This window comes from Onychostoma macrolepis, chromosome 02 (genome assembly GCF_012432095.1).
Source record: "Onychostoma macrolepis isolate SWU-2019 chromosome 02, ASM1243209v1, whole genome shotgun sequence".
NCBI classification, from domain to species: Eukaryota; Metazoa; Chordata; class Actinopteri; order Cypriniformes; family Cyprinidae; genus Onychostoma; species Onychostoma macrolepis.
The window spans coordinates 16,074,666-16,098,886 of record NC_081156.1 but is presented as its reverse complement, the minus strand read 5'-3'; the positions used below and the strand labels follow the sequence as shown (position 1 = coordinate 16,098,886).

At 36.8% G+C, this 24,221-nt stretch overlaps 2 protein-coding genes across 3 annotated transcripts; both read right to left on the bottom strand.

Moving 5' to 3' along the window:
* Window positions 1-201: 201 nt before the first annotated feature.
* Window positions 202-5,242, bottom strand: slc22a13a (solute carrier family 22 member 13a). Of its 2 annotated transcripts, XM_058755374.1 has the most exons (10): window positions 4,735-5,242; window positions 4,412-4,515; window positions 2,188-2,342; window positions 1,760-1,928; window positions 1,532-1,652; window positions 1,347-1,441; window positions 1,024-1,238; window positions 839-947; window positions 542-748; window positions 202-321 (listed from the first exon to the last, which is right to left on the bottom strand). In XM_058755374.1, the coding sequence occupies exons 1-10, from the start codon at window positions 5,107-5,109 to the stop codon at window positions 258-260; spliced, it is 1,614 nt and encodes a 537-aa protein (XP_058611357.1). In that variant the 5' UTR covers window positions 5,110-5,242; the 3' UTR covers window positions 202-257. The 2 variants fall into 2 exon arrangements, with proteins under 2 accessions (XP_058611357.1, XP_058611368.1); XM_058755385.1 differs by lacking the exon at window positions 202-321 and having other exon boundaries at window positions 588-744.
* A 1,630-nt stretch (window positions 5,243-6,872) lies between these two features.
* On the bottom strand, window positions 6,873-16,419 carry oxsr1a (oxidative stress responsive kinase 1a). Its single transcript, XM_058759466.1, has 18 exons — window positions 16,133-16,419; window positions 14,609-14,721; window positions 13,545-13,653; window positions 13,297-13,438; window positions 13,134-13,189; window positions 12,663-12,772; window positions 12,457-12,558; window positions 11,643-11,776; window positions 11,507-11,555; window positions 10,875-10,940; window positions 10,671-10,793; window positions 10,540-10,578; window positions 10,344-10,457; window positions 10,155-10,222; window positions 9,431-9,483; window positions 9,282-9,350; window positions 9,134-9,198; window positions 6,873-9,042 (listed from the first exon to the last, which is right to left on the bottom strand). The coding sequence occupies exons 1-18, from the start codon at window positions 16,200-16,202 to the stop codon at window positions 8,968-8,970; spliced, it is 1,557 nt and encodes a 518-aa protein (XP_058615449.1). The 5' UTR covers window positions 16,203-16,419; the 3' UTR covers window positions 6,873-8,967.
* Window positions 16,420-24,221: the final 7,802 nt, after the last annotated feature.

Below are 24,221 nucleotides of genomic sequence, written 5' to 3'. Positions count from 1 at the left end.
CATAATTTTCATGTTAATGTTGATCATCATGAACCAATGTAATGACCATGTTCATCAAAAAATTTAATAATTGGGTCATAAAAAAATAAAACAATTCAAATGAGGTTTATTGCATATTATTTTACATACACAACACTAAATCTACAAATCTTTTTACTAAAATACAGAAATTATAGTACAAATCTGATTGTTATTTCTGCATATCACTACAATGAAAACCGTTGAACAGAATAATAACACTAGCCACAAAGACAAGGTTATAACTTGGTTGCTTTGATGTCTTCACAATCTCCAGGTGCAGAGTAAGCCATTTTTGGTTTCCTTTTGAGAAATAGAGAGGGATAGTGTGTTATTTTCTCTTGACAAAATATAAAATGTAAAAATGTATATTTAAGAGACTTAATTTGTAACGTAAGTATTACAGTCATGCAACTAAATTTGAGATATGTTGAGTGAAAAATCACTTTTATCAGCAGAATTTCACTAAATATAAGTATTTTCACCAGTTTTGAAGACTTTTTCAATGTAATAGCAAATGTACCTCTTGCCCTCTGCCTCCTCTGTTGAACCAGGCAGCTCAGTGCGTCTGGTCTCAGGAAGCAGGAAGGCCGTTATCCCACTCGCTAGTGCCAGGCTGCCTAACACCAGAGTGGGAATAGTGAAGTGGTAGATCTCCAGCATGTTCACCACAGGAGCCAACATACTTGCGACTCGTGCTGCAGTGGAGCTCAGGCCCATGGCTGTCTGACTGGAAATCAACAAGTGGATTATTACATAACTGCATTAAAAACAACAGTCTCATTCACAACTAGAGAAAAAAACACATGCTCATGCTTACCGAATGGAGGTGGGGAAGAGTTCTTGAATATAAACGTTGCAAACACTGCCTGCGCCGTTCATGAGAAATCTTCCACAAGTGGCAAGAGCAGCGATGGCGATGAAATTACCTTAAGAAGAGCATCACATGGTTAAGTGCTGATTCTTTGTATGTTACAGTATGTTACATATGGAAAAAGGTTTTACTTTGTGGAACTGCAAGTGTCAGGAGACAGAGGGACCCTCCAACTATGAGGGCAACCATCAGAGACACCTTCCTTCCAGACGTTTCCAAAGACCACATGCAGAGGAAGTGGACAGGAATCTCAGAGAGGCCAAATATGAGTTGATTGAGAAAAATATTAAGGCCGAACTTCCCCACATTCAGAGTGAGGCTGTAGTACGCTAGGTTTAGTGCACACCTGAATATAAACACCACAGAGAGCCATTCAAATTTTGATATGAACTGAACCCTGAAAAGTTCAGTGAAAAAAGTTTGAAAACAAAAGTTTCTCTGTGAATAAACTCACCATGCGAAGGTAATGGTTAAGAAATATTTCCGGAGCACACGGGAAGTAAACAGGATTTTTATACCTCCTCTTTCAACAGGCTTTTCATTTAGGACCTAACAAAATATGTTATCCATATTGTGTTATTTAAGACAAACGGCCCTGTCCTTTGGCTTGATGTGTTAATTAGTGAAATATATCTCCACCTTCTCCACTAATGAGTCTGGAACTGTACGTTTGTTGATTGCCGCTGCCTTCTGAATAATTTCTTTCGCATCTGTAGTTCTTCCACGAACAAGAAGCCATCTGGCAGACTCTGGAATAAACCTATATTGGTATGCATATCAAATTATTTAATTCACTCACAAATCCTTCAAAACAAATGCAAAATTACTGAACTGCATTGAAATGATTTTAAACAAGAACACACATACCATATGTAGATGACCACAAATGCAAGGGGGCCAGCCATTATAAATTGGTCCAGTCTCCAGTCCCTGACATAATAAACAACGGCAAGAAACATGACCTGCCCCAAAGCGGCCAGGACTTGACTCAGACAGGCTGCATAGGATCTCTGAGCGACTCCAATCCACTCGGTGGCTACAGTGAGGATGAAAACATTGTGATAAACACACATTATAGGAATTTTAATGATGAAAAACAGCTACTCTGTATTTTACAGTCATATAACACATAGCCCATATATAGTCTTACACAAGACCTTTCAACTGATTTGTTGATGACAAAATGAAAGTCTAAAAATATTATATTTTCTAGTAAGTTGATCAGCTATCTGATATTTTACATTGAATATTCAATCTGCTGATAGCCAGGGATGATGCTAAATATTGTCTCATACCAAGGATAATGCTGTTGATCCGAAATCCTCCAAAAGCAATACCAACAATGAACTGTGATGCGAGGTACACATAAAAGTTTGGAGCGACACCAGTCACAACTGTGAATATTAGCATAAGCACCATAGGTATCTGTGTAGCTCGCTTGCGACCAAACCTTGAGTTCATTTTTTTTTTAAACATTTAAAAAAAGAGAGAGAGGGAGAAAGACAAGAAAAAATATATTATTTACTACAGAGGACTATTGATTGACATCATGCATGGAATGAAATCTTTTCTATATGCTGAATACATGATATGACTTTATTTTTCATGTCACAGACATCAGATGGAGTACATTTCTATGATGGTGTATATTATAATCATATTCATTATAATATAATATAATATAATATAATATAATATAATATAATATAATATAATATATACAGGTGCATCTCAATAAATGAGAATGTCGTGGAAAAGTTTATTTATTTCAGTAATTCAACTCAAATTGTGAAACTCGTGTATTAAATAAATTCAATGCACACAGACTGAAGTAGTTTAAGTCTTTGGTTCTTTTAATTGTGATGATTTTGGCTCACATTCAACAAAAACCCACCAATTCACTATTTCATCAAGTTAGAATACTTCATAAGACCAATAAAAAAAAACATTTTTAGTGAATTGTTGGCCTTCTGGAAAGTATGTTCATTTACTGTATATGTACTCAATACTTGGTATCCTTTTGCTTTAATTACTGCCTCAATTCGGCGTGGCATGGAGGTGATCAGTTTGTGGCACTGCTGAGGTGGTATGGAAGCCCAGGTTTCTTTGACAGTGGCCTTCAGCTCATCTGCATTTTTTGGTCTCTTGTTTCTCATTTTCCTCTTGACAATAACCCATAGATTCTCTATGGGGTTCAGGTCTGGTAAGTTTGCTGGCCAGTCAAGCACACCAACACCATGGTCATTTAACCAGCTTTTGGTGCTTTTGGCAGTGTGGGCAGGTGCCAAATCCTGCTGGAAAATGAAATCAGCATCTTTAAAAAGCTGGTCAGCAGAAGGAAGCATGAAGTGCTCCAAAATTTCTTGGTAAACGGGTGCAGTGACTTTGGTTTTCAAAAACACAATGGACCAACACCAGTAGATGACATTGCACCCCAAATCATCACAGACTGTGGAAACTTAACACTGGACTTCAAGCAACTTGGGCTATGAGCTTCTCCACCCTTCCTCCAGACTTTAGGACCTTGGTTTCCAAATGAAATACAAAACTTGCTCTCATCTGAAAAGAGGACTTTGGACCACTGGGCAACAGTCCAGTTCTTCTTCTTCTTAGCCCGGGTAAGACGCCTCTGACGTTGTCTGTGGTTCAGGAGTGGCTTAACAAGAGGAATACGACAACTGTCGCCAAATTCCTTGACACGTCTGCGTGTGGTGGCTCTTGATGCCTTGACCCCAGCCTCAGTCCATTCCTTATGAAGTTCACCCAAATTCTTGAATCGATTTTGCTTGACAATCCTCATAAGGCTGTGGTTCTCTCGGTTGGTTGTGCATCTTTTTCTTCCACACTTTTTCCTTCCACTCAACTTTCTGTTAACATGCTTGGATACAGCACTCTGTGAACAGCCAGCTTCTTTGGCAATGAATGTTTGTGGCTTACCCTCCTTGTGAAGGGTGTCAATGATTGTCTTCTGGATAACTGTCAGATCAGCAGTCTTCCCCATGATTGTGTAGCCTAGTGAACCAAACTGAAAGACCATTTTGAAGGCTCAGCAAACCTTCGCAGGTGTTTTGTGTTGATTAGCTGATTGGCATGTCACCATATTCTAATTTGTTGAGATAGTGAATTGGTGGGTTTTTGTTAAATGTGAGCCAAAATCATCACAATTAAAAGAACCAAAGACTTAAACTACAGTCTGTGTGCATTGAATTTATTTAATACACGAGTTTCACAATTTGAGTTGAATTACTGAAATAAATTAACTTTTCCACGACATTCTAATTTATTGAGATGCACCTGTATACATGGCATGAAGCTTGATATGTGGGGGATCAAAGACGAATCTAGGTAACAATTTGTTTCACAGTGCCCTTGTTAAGCGTTACATGTACTAACAATAATGATAACAGTAAATTATATTTAATATTACTCTGTACTTTTTTGTGTAATTACACTGTCAAGGACACTTTAAATTGATCTATTCCATATTTAATCTTAAGTACATCGATTTTTAACACTTACGATTCTGAAAAAGGCCCAAAAAGTACAGCTCCAACTAGTACTCCAGCGAGGAATATTGTCTGCGCTCCCCGAAACAAATTTGCATTGTCACATACAAGATCAAACTGCAAAAATCACAAAAACATCAGGCACTTATGAAGGCTTTCTTGATGTAAACAGCATATTGTTGTCTAAATCAGCTCAAAGTGAGGTCATTTAAACACATGGTAGTTAAATTACATTGTAGTGTGACCACAAGTCAAATGTCTTCGAAATTATGGGTAACTAAACCCAAGTTACCTTTTCAACATGTTTATTTGAAACACACCAGTGGTAGTACTTACATCGGTGACAATGGTTGCCTCATAAATAGTATCATTATGCACCCATCCATCAGTGCAAGTGGTGGTTTTGTTTAGGCCGTATTCCTGGATAGCAGACAGATCCCAGTCCACAGGCACATACATCTGACAGGGACTGAAAGAGCCATCCGGGAGCCTGGGCAAAGTCAGGTTGAGCTGATCTTCCTTTGTCAAATTGGGACCCACCTGAAGGATCCAGTCAGCATTGCAATGGTGGTTTGTGTCTGCGTGGTTGAAGACGAGGCTGGATAACTGAAAAGGCAGAATGAGATTCGGACAGCACAAAGCAAACAAGAGAAGCTTTTGGAAAAGCCCAAAGTCGCCTATAGTTTCTAAAATCTCCCCAAAATCAGCCATGGTGGTCCAGAAGAGAAACAAACCAAGAAAGCTTGAGAAGTTATACTAGAAAACAAATCAAATTAATATTTAACTACATAATCATGTGAATATGTCACAGAAAGTCATATACACAGAGAACAATGGTCATGTTATTGCAAGGAAAGCATAATGGGTCAACATTCAAATGTCTTGTCAGACAGAGAGATTATATAATATATATATATATATATATATATATATATATATATATATATATATATATATATATATATATATATATATATATATATATATATATATATATATATATGTGTGTATGTATGCATGTATATAATGTCTATCTCTGCATGTATCTACGAAAATTTGGCAGCAAAAAAATTATCACTTAAAAATTGCTTGTAAATTTCACAAATAAATAACAAATAAAACACTAAATGTGTAATTTTGAAGTAGAAAAGCAAACATTTTCTTGTAAAAAAAAAAAAACTTCAATGATCTATTTACTTATATATATATATATATGTGTGTGTGTGTGTGTATATATATATATATATATATATATATATATATATATATACACACACACACATACATACACAGTTTTCAAAAGTAAACCAAGTGAACTTGAGTAGTACTTTGGTTCTAAAGTATAAAAACTAATAAAAAATTGTGCTGACAGTAAATGTAATGTGTAACGCAACAATATAATAAGCAATAAACTGGATAAGTGCCAGAGGACTATTATGGATCATGAAGCACTTCAACATCATTATGCCATTCACTATTAGACAAGTCAGCAGGGAAATGTCATAATTTCATTCTTTATTGATTATTATTAAAAATAATTGGGTACACATGCACTGAAAATCCCAAAAAGTGAAATACTATACAGTGTTCTACCATTGTCCTTAACACACCATACTGAGAGTGACAGTAATACCTCCATTGCTGTTGTGTCGTGACAATTCATTCCTTGAAGTTCAATTAGATAAAAACATGAAAAAAATTAAAAGACATTAAATTAAAAAAAATAAAATAACACTTAAATAATCCACTAAGATGCAGCCAATTCCTCTTTTGAAAGACCCGCATACATGTGCTTGGTGTGAAAATACAGCAGCCTTCCAGACTGCTGACAGAACAGAATGGAGGAATGATCTTAAGACAACTCACCTCAACAAACACCACCATACAGAAATATGAGCATGTAGAGATAACAAGATCTGATGTGTCAATATGAAGACAAAACAGCTTAGTTAATTATATTTAAGGATTCCTACAAATGAGAAACAAAAATATGCTTTCAATTTTCAAAGTGCTCAGTTGAATTACTTCCAATGAGTTCCAGAAAAGGGCAAACCACTTATGCACACGTGAAAATAAATACTGTCTTATCACCATCCACTACCATGGTGAGAAAGAGAATGAGACTTGAAGTGTCTTACAAAAGAAAAGGGGAAATATTTGAGGCTTTAGAGAATCATGACAGGGCCAACAACTATTTAGACCATCAAAGAAATCAAATCATTGTGTTTAACCTTTGACTTGACAGTCTATTTAAAGTATCGGAGACATCTTAACACAATGATTACAGTAAGGTGGCATGCCATTGTAATTTAAACACACAAAACTGACAGACCACAAGCATTCCTTCTAAGAATCTCACCAACCACTCCAACAACGATGAACAAAGACAGCAAGACAGAAACTGAAATGTGGGAAAACAATAATAGCCCTCCACTGTTGACAAAGTAGAATTCAGTAAATAAACTATTCTCAAGTCATGCTAATGTAATATTTCAGGGATACATTTTTCTGTAATGAAACCCAAGTGTTGTTTTTCAACTGTGAACACAAAGTAGCCAACAAGTCATTAGACAAACCACCACATCCACTCCATAGAAAGGCCAACTGTGAACAGTATGTATACTGTTTATATTATATATAAACAACACCAATTTGATTATTTACATGTTTTTTTCTTGATCAAGTACTCGTTAAGATGACCCACCCACATTCATTGTTGTATTCACACTAAATGTATTTTAAAAAGAAAAATCAACAGTCATTTGCACATACACACAAGTGCGAAAGTGACAGCAAAATGAATCACCGATCATGTCTACAATTAATCGGTTTTAAAACCATCTTAAAATGTATTGTTTGTTGGAAGCCAAGGAGAGAAAACGATGTGGAGTGTAGATCCTCAGTTAGAAGAAGAATTAAACAAAATATTAAAAGTCCAGCAAAAAGGTTTAAATAATAATAATAAAATAAAAACAGTTATTGCCAAAATCACTGGCAATATGACCATGTAATTTAGTTTTTTAAAGAAAAAAAAAAAAAAAAAAGTTGCATGTGAACACATTTTCTGCCTATATAACATGGAATCAGACAGCAGTCTACAACTAAGACGGATGATATTAAGCAAGATGTAATGAACATAAATATTTACACTGACACAAACAGGCCCACAAATTCAAATCCAATGGATCCTATCGCCAATATTACTTGGACACAGGATGAGTCCTAAAGTCACTTTTCTTTTGTTTCTTGCTGGTCAGTGACTGTGTCCCAAGCTTCACTGGTCTTTACTTCATTAACAGTGCTTGCAAGGCTAGCAATGTATTGAAAGTCATGTATTTCCATTTTTCTATACATCTTCAGTTCCACATATAGAGTCCATTCCAACTTTGTTTTGCAGGTGTGTTTATAGATTGAGAACTTTAAAAACTTGTGGAAAATCTCCTGTTGAATAACAGAATATTGAGAATTCAAAATGTGACTATCAGTGGTAATTTGAATTACCAAGAATGTTAATGCTTTTGCTGCCTTGCAAACACTGGAATTTCCTTCAAAAAACATCATAAATCTATAACACTATCCAAACAGCTGCCACTATACTTAACAGATATGCATGTAAATGAAACTTGTAACATTATGCTCAATCCACAAAATTGCATAAACCTCTTTCCAATATAAAGTGAAATGCACAATTTTCAGAGAATTTCAATTTTCTGAAACAACAGCATATACATCCTTTGCGGAAAAATATCAATTGGATGAAAAACACTCAAATTCTTCTTCACGTTTTTTAGCTCAATATCTTGATTCATCTCTCTTGCACCTCCTGTTTTCACAGAGAGCCAGCAAAATTAAGTGAGAGCAAAATTATCAGCATATCTTAAGTTAAAAATCATTCATGCAGTCTGGCATTAGCCCATGCAAAATGATGGGAATGTATCCCGATAATGAGGAAGCAGCTAAAACGTGTAACCATGAGGTGCAGTGCACAGGTGTAACGGTGAAACATCATGTCTGACGGGGTTGTGAGTAAAGTGGCTCCCATGTTTACTGGTTAATGTGTAAAACCATACAATGCGGATCGCTCCAATATGATGCACCATATTGCAGAGAACAGCTGACTTTACAGGCGTGCCAACATGCATCCTTAAATGCTATTGAATGACAATCCTCCCCTCCGCCTCCCACACAGCTGAAAGCACACAGTCACTCATTCATTTCACAGATGAGATCCACAGCTACTGTCTACCTACAGTTGTAAATTCAGTAGTACTATCGAAAGTAAGGCATTCTTTTGACATCTACCAGTATTAGGAGTTGGTTCAGATTGTGCAAATGTTTAAAGCAACAGAAAACAAAGCATACATGAATACTGTAAACATCTGAGGTGCGCTCCTATGAAGAACTCGGATGCAGTCCTATTCGACATTTGTTAATCCTACGTGGTGTCAGGTTCCTTCTGTCTCTTTGGCAGTAGTGGTTTCTTTAGGCCAATGAAAGCATTTACAATGCACTGTTGTGCAAATAAGTCTGTGTTTTTTTTGTTTTTCTCCCTTTGCTGGTAATACTGTTTTAACTTATACTCAGCTGAGCAAATCCCATGAGTTTTATGTCGTCTGGAATTTCAGAGCTGTCCACTCCCGATGCCTAAACGGAAGAAAGATAAACATAGAGCCAAATATAAAACAACACCTCCGGTGAGTAACTGACCACTGCATCACATAATCTAACGACTTACCAACTTGAAAGTGACATTTTTGTGGGTTTGTGGATCATCAACGATTTTCTGTAAATTGGCTGCAACTAAAAAAATGAATTTAAGTTAAAAACACTAATTATTTCCAACTTTTGTCTTTTCAATTTTATTTTTATCTCGACAAACTCACCAATGACTAAGTCTCTCCCATCCACCAGTCCTGCAGACACGAGCTCCTGAGACACTCCGTCAGCTGTGTCTGGATATAGAAGATTACAATTTGTCAACTTGCGTGATTACAGACAATATTTAATCAAGCGAACAGCAAACTGCACAAACCTCTCCCAGGCATGAACTCAAATCTGATATCGTTCAGCTCTTTCTTTGTATTCCTGTTGTTAGAACAAATAAATAAAAAGAGTCACGTGAAACAGTTTAAGAAACAAGACATTATCAGAAGATATTTTGATTTATGTTGTAGAACTAACCTGTTATTTTAGTATTATTTATATACTAATATTGTTATTTTTTCAATTTTGCTATGTGCTTTTGCTTTGTTTATTAGTTTGATTTTTAATATTTTAATTAAGCTTTTTAAATTTATTTGATTTCAGTTTTAGTAATTCAACTTTATTTCAGTTAGTTGTCAAAGAAACTTCTAATTTTAGTTTTTATAAGTTTTTCATATAACATTTAAGTTTTATATTATTTCATCTCTATTTCAATTAAAGAAAAGTTTTTTTTTTTTAGTTTTAGTTAACAATAACAACACTGTAAAGCCCTTTCTTTCAATCCTGCACCGATGTGCATCACTCTAAAAACCTTTCTAATTTTCAGTGACAAACTGAAATATTTGTATTGTCATATAAAATGAGCAATTTCACCCAAAAATCTTACTTTTAAGTTACTGGGAACAGTGCTTGCACTTTTATACAATGTAAAAAGAAAGGGTAAGCCAACACAACCCTGTGGTACACATGCAACTGTCCTCATCAGTATGGTTAACTCTAATCTGTTGGGTTTTGATTGATGGTCATCAGTAAGTGATTATAAAGAAAAATACCTTAATCTTAGAACCAGGCTGATGGGGGTTTTGGCTGAGTCTTGCCCTGTCGTAGTAGGTCCACCAGCCTGTAGGGATACAATTTTAAGATCTAAAGTCAAACCTAAATTATGAACAATGTCCACTTGTTTGGTCATTCTCACTGCTGATACTGTTGTCAAACATGTGACTCATCACAGCAGAGCTCACCTGGGAGCCTAGAGAAGACGCTGATATCGTGGCAGTGTCATCTGCAGCATGTGGCACTTCAGACTGTCTTGCAGCTGCTGGCTGCAGGAAGCTTGATGGATCCGCTGGAAAGATCTTTGAAAGAGGCAGAAACAAGATTTTCTTGAGAATGGCGTTGAGGTAACTCAAAAAGTAGGAAATGGAACTAAACTCTCACCTCTGCGTTTTGCACAGCCTCCTCCTTTACTCTTGGTGACTAAAAAAGACAATTTAAAGACTTGCTTTATCCAAATCCACAGACTAAAATAAAACAAACGTTAGGTAACGATGTAGCAGATGCGTGTGTACCCGTAAAGCGGCCACTGCAGCCTTTCCTTCCTCGCTCTCCACGTCCAGCTCATCATCACTCCATTCCCACTCTCCATCCTCAGTCTTGTGCAGTCGACCACTGGAGCCCGGAACCCTTCGCACCTGTTTACACAAACAACACAATGCTTGAAGCACAACTACTAAAATTATTGTGTAATATTTGTCAGTGAATTTCTCGCCCACCTTCCTTGATCTCTCTCCTATTGTTGGCGCCCTTTCCAGCAATTTTTCTTTCAAGTATTCATTGTTCTGTAAAGAAATTGTGAGAAATAAAATTCAACTTTATAGTAAGCTACAAGCAAGAAAATTAGTTCTAAATATATTCATTATGTTATATATTATGAATAATTCCACAAATGTAATATTTTGGTTAAAACTGTGAAATCAGGTTGTTCTATTCTAAAAAATTAATTTGAGAGAGACAGCATCCTCTGTGGGTTGTAATGCAGCACTGCAGCGCCATACAGGCCTCTCTGTTTACGCACAGACTACAGTGCTACTGAGCCGCTAGGAATGAAAGTCTGCTGAGGCAGCACTGCGTTTGTTACAATATGGGCTGTATCCCATGAGCAGGAAATGGCCTTTAGAAACTCTAATCCTGAGTGTTTGTTACAGTAAACCAGCCATGCTGGACCAGTGGTTTGGAAATGTTTAGGCGACAACAATTGTAGCCAAACTAAATCATTTTTGCCTGCTGGAAGCAGCAACTACATAAAACAGACTACACATTACCAGTAAATCAAAAAACAAAAAAACAAGAAGTCACTACTCTAGTCATTCTCTGTACTTTACAAATTTGGGTTACAGTATCTCACCTTGGCTTTTGTGAAGAACTTGTGTTTTAAGAGTTCCGCAGCTGTAGGACTGTTGAAAAACATTGAACATTTATAATATGACCAAAAACTGTTGGTCTTGATAGAATCAGTGAACTTTAGGAAATAAATGCACTACCGTTTTTCTGGATCCTTCTGGAGGCACAAGGAGATCATCTTCCGAAAAGATTTGCCATATTTTTTAACCATCTCTTTATCTGTAACTCCAGTCTCTAGACAAGGAGGGTCATTCTGCAGGGTTAACATGAGAACCTAAACCAAAAAAAGCAAGAAAGAAAGAAATACCAAGACAAACCATTACTGTGGACAAAGTATAGACAAAAACATTAAGCAACCAGAGACTGAGTGAATTATTGCAGAAAATGACTATGCTTCTCACACATTTTGTTCCATCAGGATATGTTTTTTATGAATTTGGAAGCCTAAATACAATTCTGCAGAAGTAAAAAGTTAAAGTTAGGCTACAAACAAACAACACCATAGTTGCATAACCTCAATGTCAGCACCACTAAGCTTTTAACAAATCTTTTTGTCTTCATTTAAAATCTACAAGCTGCAATGTTTGAGTTAGAATAGATTGCAGGAGCAGAAGTATAAATACAACAAGGTTGTAAAAGTGGTAAAAGGTTTAATGTCCTTGACAACCTCTGTGGTCCTATTTAGGTACTTGTTAGCAACCACCTTTTTCAACACACATAAAAGCTTAAAAAACAACGACTGAGGTATTACTGCTGTATTTTATGTAATAGAATAAAACATGAATTTAAGCTTGTGTTAACCACCAATCAAACATTGACTTCATGCCAATGGAAACGAAAGTGCAAAATGCCAACTCAATTCCAGATTTTACGATTCATTCCTTCATCGCTCCCTTGGCAGGTTTCATAGCAGACTCTCCATGAACTGAACACAAACAGTGACTTGCTGCTTACCTTCATTGGAGGATATTTGTGATATGGAGCAGCCCCGGTTGCCAGCTCAATAGCAGTAATCCCAAAACTCCAGATATCAGCTTTGAAATCATAACCTCTAACCTGTGATTGAGCAAACACATTATCATTATCACATTCCATAACAAAGCCATTCAGTTTCCGAACTACATGAAAGGCGATGTAGGAACAGGTGGGACAACACTAACCTGCTCCATCACCTCAGGTGCCATCCAGCATGGAGTTCCTACAAATGTCTTCCTCACTTTGTTTCTAGTCATGTCTCCACCAGTTGCTAAAAAGGCACTAACACCAAAGTCTTCAGGGGGAAAAGCAGACGACAAAACTATCAATCGTCTGACCCATGTTGTTTATTATATACTTTTTGAGCCAGGCACCACCTATAATCAAATCAAAACCTTCGTAGTCCAGAAAATGAGCATCTAGAGGCCATTCCGAGACTTTGAAAGCAAACAGAATTATCTCACCTTTTTCCTGTTTACATTCCGCATAAAGTACATAAACACTATGAAGGCAATCAAATTATATTACATTTAAATAAGAATATTCTGCATTCCTTCAAAATAATTTAAACAACAGTATATTTAAATCCTACTATTAAGCTAATCAACTGTCAATAATCAGAGGACAAAAATAATGTATTGACAGTGAAACTCCACCTGCAATTTGAACAGAGCCGTCTTCTCCTAAAAGAATATTTCCAGCCTTCACATCCCTTTACAGAGAGAAGTACAGGTCAGTTTATTGCTCAGTGACTCAAAGTTAAGAATGGAAAATGAAGCACACATAAATGTAATTAAAGACATCAAACCATCCATATACCTGTGAATCTGCCCATTTTTGTGCAGATAATCAAGACCTTCTAGCACCTCTTTTAGTATGGTGGCAATGCTGGCCTCATCCATGACACCCGATTTGTGCTCCCCTTTGGAAATGATGTACTTAATAAAATCAAGAACTGAGCCTGAAACAGATATGAATCGAAGGATATCGCATTATGTAGCACTTTATTTTCAAAAGATCAATTAATAACTTTTGTTTATTCAAGACAAGCTTTTAAACTGACTGACCACCACTGAGCAACTTCATGACCAGCCAAAGCTCATCCTTGACCACAAAGGAGGTGTAATAAGACACAATATTTGGGTGATGGCACTGGCTCATTGCCTGGATCTCTTTCTAAAAAAATAATAAAAGGAGGAAAGAAAAGGTTAGGAAGCAGTAAGTGTTTAAATATAAACAGAGGTTTCTAAAAGGCAATAATGGTAAGTAATTGCAAACAAAAGATCCCATTCAGATCGCTATGAGTGCTCAACCACGTCCTTCTGGGTCAAATTACTTTAAGATGCTGCCTTTCATGAGTTTTATGCTACAGAACTGAAAGAGAAAAGACCCTAGACTTGCAGTGAATAGAAATCTTTAAATACAATTAACTGAATAAAACCTATTCTACACGATAAAGAGACACATTTTCTGTATAAATTCAAGTGTAGTTAGCTAGTCTGGTCTCATAGGCCATTCTAACTCTGACAGTTTAATCACAAACCAGAAAGTCTTTCCTTGTGTCTGTGCCAGTTTAATCCTCCTCTGACTGACAGACATGTGGCTGCCTTGCACATGACCCGAGTTACATCATGACCCTGCCATTTGGCAAAAAGATCATTAACTGAGGTGAATGGGACAGACCCTGAGCCAGATGTGCATTGCATAATTTCTAATAAAACTGAAATATTGTCAGAAAGTCAATATTTGTGCCTAGAGACAATAAAATTGTATTGGTAGATATAGTTTTCTTGCATGTTTGCAGAATAGCTTAAATTATTCAATTACAAAAGGATTCAACTAATCTGTTTTTGTTTAAAGAACATTATGCATTATGCAAATGTGTCTTTTACCTATATTGTTTTATCATAATTAAATGTGCATCGGACTAAAATGAATCTTTCAGTCCGATGCACATTTAATTATGATAAAATAATATAGGCAGCAGAATCATTCATTAGAAAACACGTTGCTTCTAAAGAGAGCCAGAAAAGTAAACTACCATCCATAAATAACCTGTTTAAGCAGAGAGGTCCTAATCAAATACCTTTATGTGGTCTGTCTAATTTTATGAGCAGTAAACAGACATTACCAGAAGCTCATCCATGCTGGTCTGACATTTCTCAAGATTGATGCGTTTAATGGCCACCTTCTCTTTCCTGGGTTTGCAATATGCAGCCTGGACCACAGCGGTTGCTCCACTCCCTATATAACAGCGGAAAAAAAAAAAAGATCCAAAATGTGTGATTTTTTTTTTGTTTTTTTAATCACTGATTTTGTAATACAAACAAAAATCTGCATATGAAATAACATACTAAGACAGATGCAGAGAATCGTAGTATCTACAATCCATAGATGAAAAGTGTGTTTTTAAGAACATTTTTGACCTTTTCTCTCTCTTTTTTTGTGATAATTTTGGTTGTAACAGCATAAATTTAGCCAGAAGTGTGTATTTTTATTGTAATTTTAATATTGTACCCTTATTTCCTTTAATAAATCTATTTTACACTAGGTACACAAAGTAATTACACGCAAAGTAGTTATGATCAGGAATGCTGGTAAAAAAAAAAATCTAACTCAGTGAAAGTGGAAAAATACTAAATGTTTTCTTTTATAGATTCAATAAAACTGCATAAAAAAATAATACCAATGTTGTTGTCAATCACTGACACACCCATGACACTATAATAATAATAATAAATCTGCTTAGCATTTAGTATATAACGAATGTCTTGACGAGTGTTTTTTTTCTCATTAAAACACTATTGTCATTATGTAAACAAACTGTCAATTAAAGTATTACATGAATTCATTTTTAGCAGTTATGATCAGGACTGATGTTGGAAAAACTGAGTCCAAAAAATGGTAATATAATGGTTTTATGACACTGCTGTTTTTGTCCTCTAAGGACCTCTGTGTAACGTTGTTGTTGTTGTTGTTTTTTAATGACACAAAATGGTTAAACAATATAATGGAATGTTTATTATATGATACCCCTAATGCTAATTCAGATGGCTGCATTAGATGTAAAAATGGAGTCATGCTTTAATATGCATTCATTTCAGATTATACTACACTTCCTTTTATTCATGTTTCTCTTTCCTTCAGCTTAATGACAACTTCCCTCGCCAAAGGGAGCTGAAAGACCAAATGCAAATGTCCCATGACAATAAAATCAGCTCTGGTTATGCGTTTAGAAGTTAACTAGTTAGTTAAAGTGTTCTTGTAATACGTCAAACTTTCATCTAAACAACAGCCTATCTGCATGAACATTATATAAAGCAGCTTGTCACCAAACTAGCCAGCAAGTTGTCAACTGTAATGGTTCTTTAACCACCAAGCGCCCCATATGTCATATATAAATCACGATGAAATCCCCAAATCAATCAGTATATCAGCCTTTGTCCGCAAAGCATTACAGTCTGCTGGCATGTCGGGTGGCTAGTTAGCATGGCTAACACAGACTGAACATCTTACAGGCGCGATGACTCAATTACTGATGGAGATCTGAAATAACAGACCATCCGGGCCCCAGAGATCATGACACAGATGTCTTAATCTCCTTTACGCTATCATTGGTGTGATCTGGATGCTGATGTGTGATGGTTTAGCTCACCTATCACCTCCTGTAGCTCATAGTCATCCTTGTCGATGGACCAGGGTTGAGAGCTCGGGTCTTCGGACATGACTGCAGTCAGATCGCGTCCGCCGCACGCTACACTGACGCTCACACGGCCGCGAGCGATAGAAAACGGACTACCGGGATTTAGGCTCGATGTACTTATGTTGATTTTGCCGACCGCTTTCAGTCTCAACAGCTAAAGTTTGCCAACAGACTAGAGATGGTGACCCCGCCTTAGGCGGAAAACGCTCTTCCTCGTGTCAAAATCTTGGAGGAGACTAAAATTATGCCACATTACGCCACCTACCGGTTATGACGCAGAGTCAGCGGGGAGAACAGCTCTGTCTGAACTAAAAATACTGTTATACTGTTGTATTTCACATGATAGCTTGTATGTAACTATTTTAACTTTTTACTGCACTGTAAAACAGAAAATAATGCTACAGTAAAAAAAAAAAAAAAGAGTTACTTGGTTGTAACTAAATGTTATTTAGCTTTATGGTGAAAAATGTTTTTAAATATTTAAAACATGTTTATACTATAGTAGGCCCTACTTTTCTATTAGAAGTAAAAGAAACAAATTAGTAAAAAGTAAAAGAAATTAAAATGTACATAGTATGTATGTGTGTGTGTGTGTATATATATATATATATATATATATATATATATATATATATATATATATATATATATATGATCATTATTATTTATTGGGAAATAGGCATTCCCTATGTCAATCAATAGATTTTATTTATATGAAGTTGTTTTATGTATGTATATGTGTGTGTGTGTGTTTGTGACAAATGAGGACATAAATTTGTATAATGACAAGGGTATGACATGGGTATTACAAGGAGAAGGTGACTTTTCAGGACATTACCAAATGTCCCCACTTTTCAAAACGCTTATAAATCACACAGAATGGAGTGTATTGAAAATCTGAAATAGCACAAAGTTTCCTGTAAGGGGTAGGTTTAGGTGTAGGACATACAGTTTGTACAGTATAAAAACCATTACGTCTATGGGATGTCCCCACTTTTTAAAAAAACAAACAAACGTGTGTGTGTGTGTGTGGTCCTGGTAAGCCTACATTATGGAGACAAAATGTCCCCACAAATATGGAAATATCTGAAATCCTTGTCCTTGTGGGGACATTTTTTGATCCCCATGAGGAAACAAGCTTTAAAATCATACAAAATGAAGTTTTTTGAAAACCTAAAAATGCACAAAGTTTTCCTGTAAGGGGTAGGTTTAGGTGTAGGGTTGGTGTAGGGCATTAGAAGTTTGTATAAAAACCATTATGCCTATAGAATGTCCCCATAAAACATGGAAACCCAACATGTGTTTGTGTGTGTTTATGTGGGTATGAAAAAGATTTTTGCTCTAAAAGAAATTAAAGTCTTTAAACAACAACTGTTTGCATCAATGTTGTTGAGTTATGACAACTAATAAAATTATTTTCGTCTAACACTACATTGAGTTAGAGAACTTAATTTGTGGCATAAACAAATTTTTAAGTGGCTTCAAATATTTGAGTTGTGGCCTTAGAACCACTTAATGCCATCTATTTCATTTAAAATCAACAGCTAACACAGCACATGCTAAATGTAACTTGTTTAACATATAGCCTAACAAATCAGTCTAAGTAAGATATGGTGCAGTCACTGCTTATAATCAATGCATTTACCTTGCCACCATCAACCTAAGCACAAGCTCTACTCTTCAGCACACTGATAACCACAAAAACTTTACCATATTAGAAACTCTTTTAAATGTCAAACATGACAGCAACTCCATAACGCTAAAACAACATTCAACATTCTCTTTATCCAGTTCTATGCAAAGCATGATTGGAACTAGAAATACGCTGGCCATTTTATCAAGACAGTAAGTTACTAGAACATATTAAAATAATAATAATACCCTATGCAATATTAGATTTACACACACTTTAAAAATCCACTAAATGAATATATTCTAGTGATCAGTTTATATAAAAAAAAAATCTTCTGTTTGTGTGACAAAGACTGCAAAACTCAAAGTATAGGCTACCACTACTGAAATCACATAATACGTATAGCTACACTGCCACCTACTGGATTTCTTTCAAATTAAATTATTTTTCTATTACCGGTAATTGATGAACCAATTAAGAAACTACTGCATATAACTCCATGGGGGGAGCTACCTACATTTTCATCCGTGAGATTTTAAATGCTCCACTGAAGTCTGTGGGACATTAATTTGTTAAAGTTTCTTTAATTTTCTTACATTTTTTATTTTAATATTATGCACTATATTGTTACATGTTCACTTCAATGTCACTGTTACATGTATATACAAATATAATATAATATATGTATATATATTATTCAGCGTATAAAGTGAATAACTTCATGTTAAGCGTTCTCCACCATATAAGTCTATTATAAGGGAACAGACCTGTAACGGAACTAACTTTACCCTGCGCTGACGTAATTTCCGATTCTTGTGAAAAAGGCTAACACCCCTGCTGCATCTCTTTTTAAGGCATCATTTTTGTTCTATTTACTTTCTGCATTGTTCTCTTAGGATTTCCTCTTTTCTGCGTGTATCCCTGTTAATTTTCTGTCTATTTTTCCCGTGTCCTCTCTCTTCCACTAATTTCTCTCCCTCGATTCTTTGTTTCAAAAACAAAGTATCACATTTTATACTTGTTTTCATGACACTTCATAATAGTACAAAATAGTTTAATTAAATTAAAATAGTAAATAGTTTAATGTAAAAAGAAAATAGTTTAACTAGTGTAATTATTGCATTTAAACAGATATTATTTAATTATTTAAAATGCTTTTTAAAGAGACCTTGTCCTGTGGTGTGACAGTATAGGCGTCACACCATAGGACAGTTTCAGCCTTTTTCTGTCAATTAATGACCTTGCTATTCTGAGCTAACCTGTCATTAGTGGTTTGCAAGACACATCTGCATCATTTTCCATGATTATGTAGTTTAACATATATTTTTTAATTAAAAAATATAATTTAGGGGTGTCACACCAAAGGACAACAAAACGTAACACTTTTGTAGTGGTTCCAAAAAAGTTAAATATTTGAACAATTCTGAGACAAAAATTAACCATGTGCACGTGTCATGTGCTTCACATGGGGCTTCAGTAACATAACCAACGGGGTCCTTGAACTAATTAAAAAATTTTCAGGAATTGCCGATTTAAAATCAGGATATGGTGTCACACCATAGGACAACATGGTTTTCAGAGACAAAAGTTCCTACACTTTCAGAAATATATAGATGAAAAGAATTATTGCCATTTACTAAAATTAGACACTTGTACAATTATGCTGGGGGTATTTATTAACATTTTTATGCTTTTCTTTTTAATTGATAAAAGTTGTAATTTACTGAACCATACTTGGGACAGTCACACTATAGGACAATTTTGACATTTGGCTCAAAAAAAATCGAATAACACTGCAGCTTTTTTAGCAGCAGTTCCATGTAGGACAAAGAAATGTTTAACGATTTACAGCATTTTAAATAACGACAATATTAATTGTGGGACAGTGAAAATGCCATGTCACGTCAACAACCCATATATTATATATTACATATTACACACACACACACACACACACACAAGTCAGGCATAACATTATGACCACCTTCCTAATATTGTGTTGGTCTCATTTTTGCTGCGAAAACAGCCCTGACCCTTTGAGACATGGACTCCACTAGACCCCTGAAGGTGTGCTGTGCTATCTGGCACCAAGATGTTAGCAGCAGATCCTTTAAGTCCTCTAAGTTGCGAGGTGGGGCCTCCATGGATCTGACTTGTTTGTTCAGCACATCCCACATATTCTCGATTGGACTGAGATCTGGGGAATTTGGAGGCCAAGTCAACACCTCAAACTCGTTGTTGTGCTCCTCAAACCATTCCTGAACCATTTTTGCTTTGTGGCAGGGTGCATTATCCTGCTGAAAGAGGTCACAGCGACCAGGGAATACCGTTTCCATGAAAAGGTGCACATGGTCTGAAACAATGCTTAGGTAGGTGGTATGTGTCAAAGTAACATCCACATAGATGACAGGACCCAAGGTTTCCCAGCAGAACATTGCACAAAGCATCACACTGCCTCCACCGGCTTGCCTTCTTCCCATAGTGCATCCTGGTGCCATGTGTTCCCCAGGTAAGCGATGCACACAGCCATCCAAGTGATGTAAAAGAAAACGTGATTCATCAGACCAGGCCACCTTCTTCCATTGCTCCATGGTCCAATTCTGATGCTCACGTGCCCACTGTTGGTGCTTTCGGTGGTGGACAGGGTACCCTGACTGGTCTGTGGGTATGCAGCCCCATACACAACAAACTGAGATGCATTATGTATTCTGACACCTTTCCATCAGAACCAGCATTAACTTCTTGAGCAATTTGAGCTACAGTAGCTTGTCTATTGGATCGGACCACACGGGCCAGCCTCGCTCCTCACGTGCATCAATGAGCCCATATAACCCTGTCACCGGTTCAACACTATTATATAATAAACAATAAATTATATAATAAATAAAAAGAAAACAGATAGAAAAGAAAAAGAATAGAGCAAGCTAGTGTTTGAGGCTTTTTGTTAATTGTATAATAAAAGAAAATAAGTAGATAGAATACAAAAAGGATAGAGAAAAGGATTTTTTTTAAACAAGCAGTTAGTAAATGAATAGAGTGCAAGTCTAAAGGGGACAAGTCTTTTTTTTAAAGAATATAATTAAAATAGAGAGTTAGAGGGCCAAGTAAAGATGGAAGAGATGTGTTTTTAGCCAATTCTTGAAGATGGGATTCAGCTGCTCAGATGAGTTGGGCAGGTCATTCCACCAGTAGGGAACATTTATTGTAAAAGTTTGTGAAAGTTATTTTGTGCCTCATTGGGATGGCACAATAATTCACCATTCACTTGCAGAACGCAAGATTCTGGAGGGCACATAAGTCTGAAGTAATGAATTTAGCTAAAGGGGAGCAGAGTCAGTGGTAGTTTTGTTGGCAAACATTAATGCCTTGAATTTTATGCGAACAGCTATTGGTAGCCAGTGCAAACTGATAAACAGGGGTGTGACGTGCCCTCTTTTCAGCTCATTAACAATTAATCTTGCTGCCGCTTTCTGGATTAATTGTAAAGGTTTGATAGAACTGGCTGGAAGACCTGCCAAGAGAGCATTGCAATAGTCCAGCCTGGGCAGAACAAGAGCTTGAACAAGGAGTTGTGAAGCATTTTCCGAAAGAAAGGATTTTTTTGATGTTGAATAAAGCAAATCTGCAGGACCGGGCAGTTTTAGCAATGTGGTCTGAGAAGGTCAGCTGATCAATCAATCATAACTCCAAGGTTTCTGGCTGTTTTTGAAGGAGTTATGGTTGATGTGCCTAACTGGATAGTGAAATTGTGATGAAATGATGGGTTTGATGGAACCACAAACAGCTTTGTCTTGGCAAGGTTGAAATGAAGGTGATGGTCCTTCATCCAGCAAGAAATGTCTGTTAGACAATCTGAGATACGAGCAGCTATCGACGGATCATCAGGATGGAATGAGAGGTATAGTTGAATGTCATCAGCATAGCAGTGATATGAAAAGCCATGTTTCTGAATGACAGAACCTAGTGATGCCATGTAGACAGAGAAGTGGTCCAAGAACTGAGCCCTGAGGCACCCCAGTAGATATTGCGACTTGGACACCTCACCTCTCCAAGATACCTTGAAGGACCTATCTGAGAGGCAAGACGCAAACCATTGGAGTGTGATTCCTGAGATGCCCTTTGCCAATAGGGTTGACAGGAGGATCTGGTGGTTATCCGTGTCAAAAGCAGTGGACAGATGCAGCAAGATAAGTATAGAAGATTTGCAGGCCACCTTCTTCCATTGCTCCATGGTCCAATTCTGATGCTCACGTGCCCACTGTTGGTGCTTTCGGTGGTGGACAGGGTACCCTGACTGGTCTGTGGGTATGCAGCCCCATACACAACAAACTGAGATGCATTATGTATTCTGACACCTTTCCATCAGAACCAGCATTAACTTCTTGAGCAATTTGAGCTACAGTAGCTTGTCTATTGGATCGGACCACACGGGCCAGCCTCGCTCCTCACGTGCATCAATGAGCCCATATAACCCTGTCACCGGTTCAACACTATTATATAATAAACAATAAATTATATAATAAATAAAAAGAAAACAGATAGAAAAGAAAAAGAATAGAGCAAGCTAGTGTTTGAGGCTTTTTGTTAATTGTATAATAAAAGAAAATAAGTAGATAGAATACAAAAAGGATAGAGAAAAGGATTTTTTTTAAACAAGCAGTTAGTAAATGAATAGAGTGCAAGTCTAAAGGGGACAAGTCTTTTTTTTAAAGAATATAATTAAAATAGAGAGTTAGAGGGCCAAGTAAAGATGGAAGAGATGTGTTTTTAGCCAATTCTTGAAGATGGGATTCAGCTGCTCAGATGAGTTGGGCAGGTCATTCCACCAGTAGGGAACATTTATTGTAAAAGTTTGTGAAAGTTATTTTGTGCCTCATTGGGATGGCACAATAATTCACCATTCACTTGCAGAACGCAAGATTCTGGAGGGCACATAAGTCTGAAGTAATGAATTTAGCTAAAGGGGAGCAGAGTCAGTGGTAGTTTTGTTGGCAAACATTAATGCCTTGAATTTTATGCGAACAGCTATTGGTAGCCAGTGCAAACTGATAAACAGGGGTGTGACGTGCCCTCTTTTCAGCTCATTAACAATTAATCTTGCTGCCGCTTTCTGGATTAATTGTAAAGGTTTGATAGAACTGGCTGGAAGACCTGCCAAGAGAGCATTGCAATAGTCCAGCCTGGGCAGAACAAGAGCTTGAACAAGGAGTTGTGAAGCATTTTCCGAAAGAAAGGATTTTTTTGATGTTGAATAAAGCAAATCTGCAGGACCGGGCAGTTTTAGCAATGTGGTCTGAGAAGGTCAGCTGATCAATCAATCATAACTCCAAGGTTTCTGGCTGTTTTTGAAGGAGTTATGGTTGATGTGCCTAACTGGATAGTGAAATTGTGATGAAATGATGGGTTTGATGGAACCACAAACAGCTTTGTCTTGGCAAGGTTGAAATGAAGGTGATGGTCCTTCATCCAGCAAGAAATGTCTGTTAGACAATCTGAGATACGAGCAGCTATCGACGGATCATCAGGATGGAATGAGAGGTATAGTTGAATGTCATCAGCATAGCAGTGATATGAAAAGCCATGTTTCTGAATGACAGAACCTAGTGATGCCATGTAGACAGAGAAGTGGTCCAAGAACTGAGCCCTGAGGCACCCCAGTAGATATTGCGACTTGGACACCTCACCTCTCCAAGATACCTTGAAGGACCTATCTGAGAGGCAAGACGCAAACCATTGGAGTGTGATTCCTGAGATGCCCTTTGCCAATAGGGTTGACAGGAGGATCTGGTGGTTATCCGTGTCAAAAGCAGTGGACAGATGCAGCAAGATAAGTATAGAAGATTTGCAATCCACTCTTGCCAGTCTTAGGGCTTCAACAACTGAGAGCAAGGCAGTCTCAGTTGAATGTCCACTCCTGACACCAGACTGGTTGCAATGAAAGGAAGAAGGGAAACCGGTCTGTAGTTCTCTAAAAGAGATGGGTTATCTTATCACTTTTGATAAGATACTGATCACTGCAGACCAGGAACACCCCACAAGATCTGCAGTTTTAGAGATGCTCTGACCTGATTGTCTAGCCCTCACAATTTGGCCCTTGTCAAACTCACTCAAATCCTCAACCTTGCCCATTTTTCCTGCTTATAACACACCAACTTTGAGGACAAAATGTTCACTTGCTGCCTAATATATCTCACTCACTAACAGGTGTTGTGATAAAGAGATAATCAGTGTTATTCACTTCACCTGTCAGTGGTCATAATATTATGCCTAATCGGTGTGTGTGTGTGTGTGTGTGTGTGTGTGTGTGTGTGTGTGTGTGTATGTATATACAGGTGCATCTCAATAAATTAGAATGTTGTGGAAAAGTTCATTTATTTCAGTAATTCAACTCAAATTGTGAAACTCATG

What these genes read in the sequence shown, in the direction of transcription:
- oxsr1a (XM_058759466.1), bottom strand. Translation starts at nt 16,202, where the DNA reads ATGTCCGAAGACCCGAGCTCTCAACCCTGGTCCATCGACAAGGATGAC. An exon ending in CTGCAGTGGCCGCTTTACGG is followed by an intron (nt 10,579 to 10,670) that starts GTACACACGCAT and finishes TGTCTTTTTTAG; the next exon opens with TCACCAAGAGTAAAGGAGGA. An exon ending in AGCCTGGTTCTAAGATTAAG is followed by an intron (nt 9,484 to 10,154) that starts GTATTTTTCTTT and finishes TTCTAACAACAG; the next exon opens with GAATACAAAGAAAGAGCTGA.
- slc22a13a (XM_058755374.1), bottom strand. Translation starts at nt 5,109, where the DNA reads ATGGCTGATTTTGGGGAGATTTTAGAAACTATAGGCGACTTTGGGCTT. An exon ending in CTCTTCCCCACCTCCATTCG is followed by an intron (nt 749 to 838) that starts GTAAGCATGAGC and finishes GTTGATTTCCAG; the next exon opens with TCAGACAGCCATGGGCCTGA. An exon ending in GAGGAGGCAGAGGGCAAGAG is followed by an intron (nt 322 to 541) that starts GTACATTTGCTA and finishes ATTTCTCAAAAG; the next exon opens with GAAACCAAAAATGGCTTACT.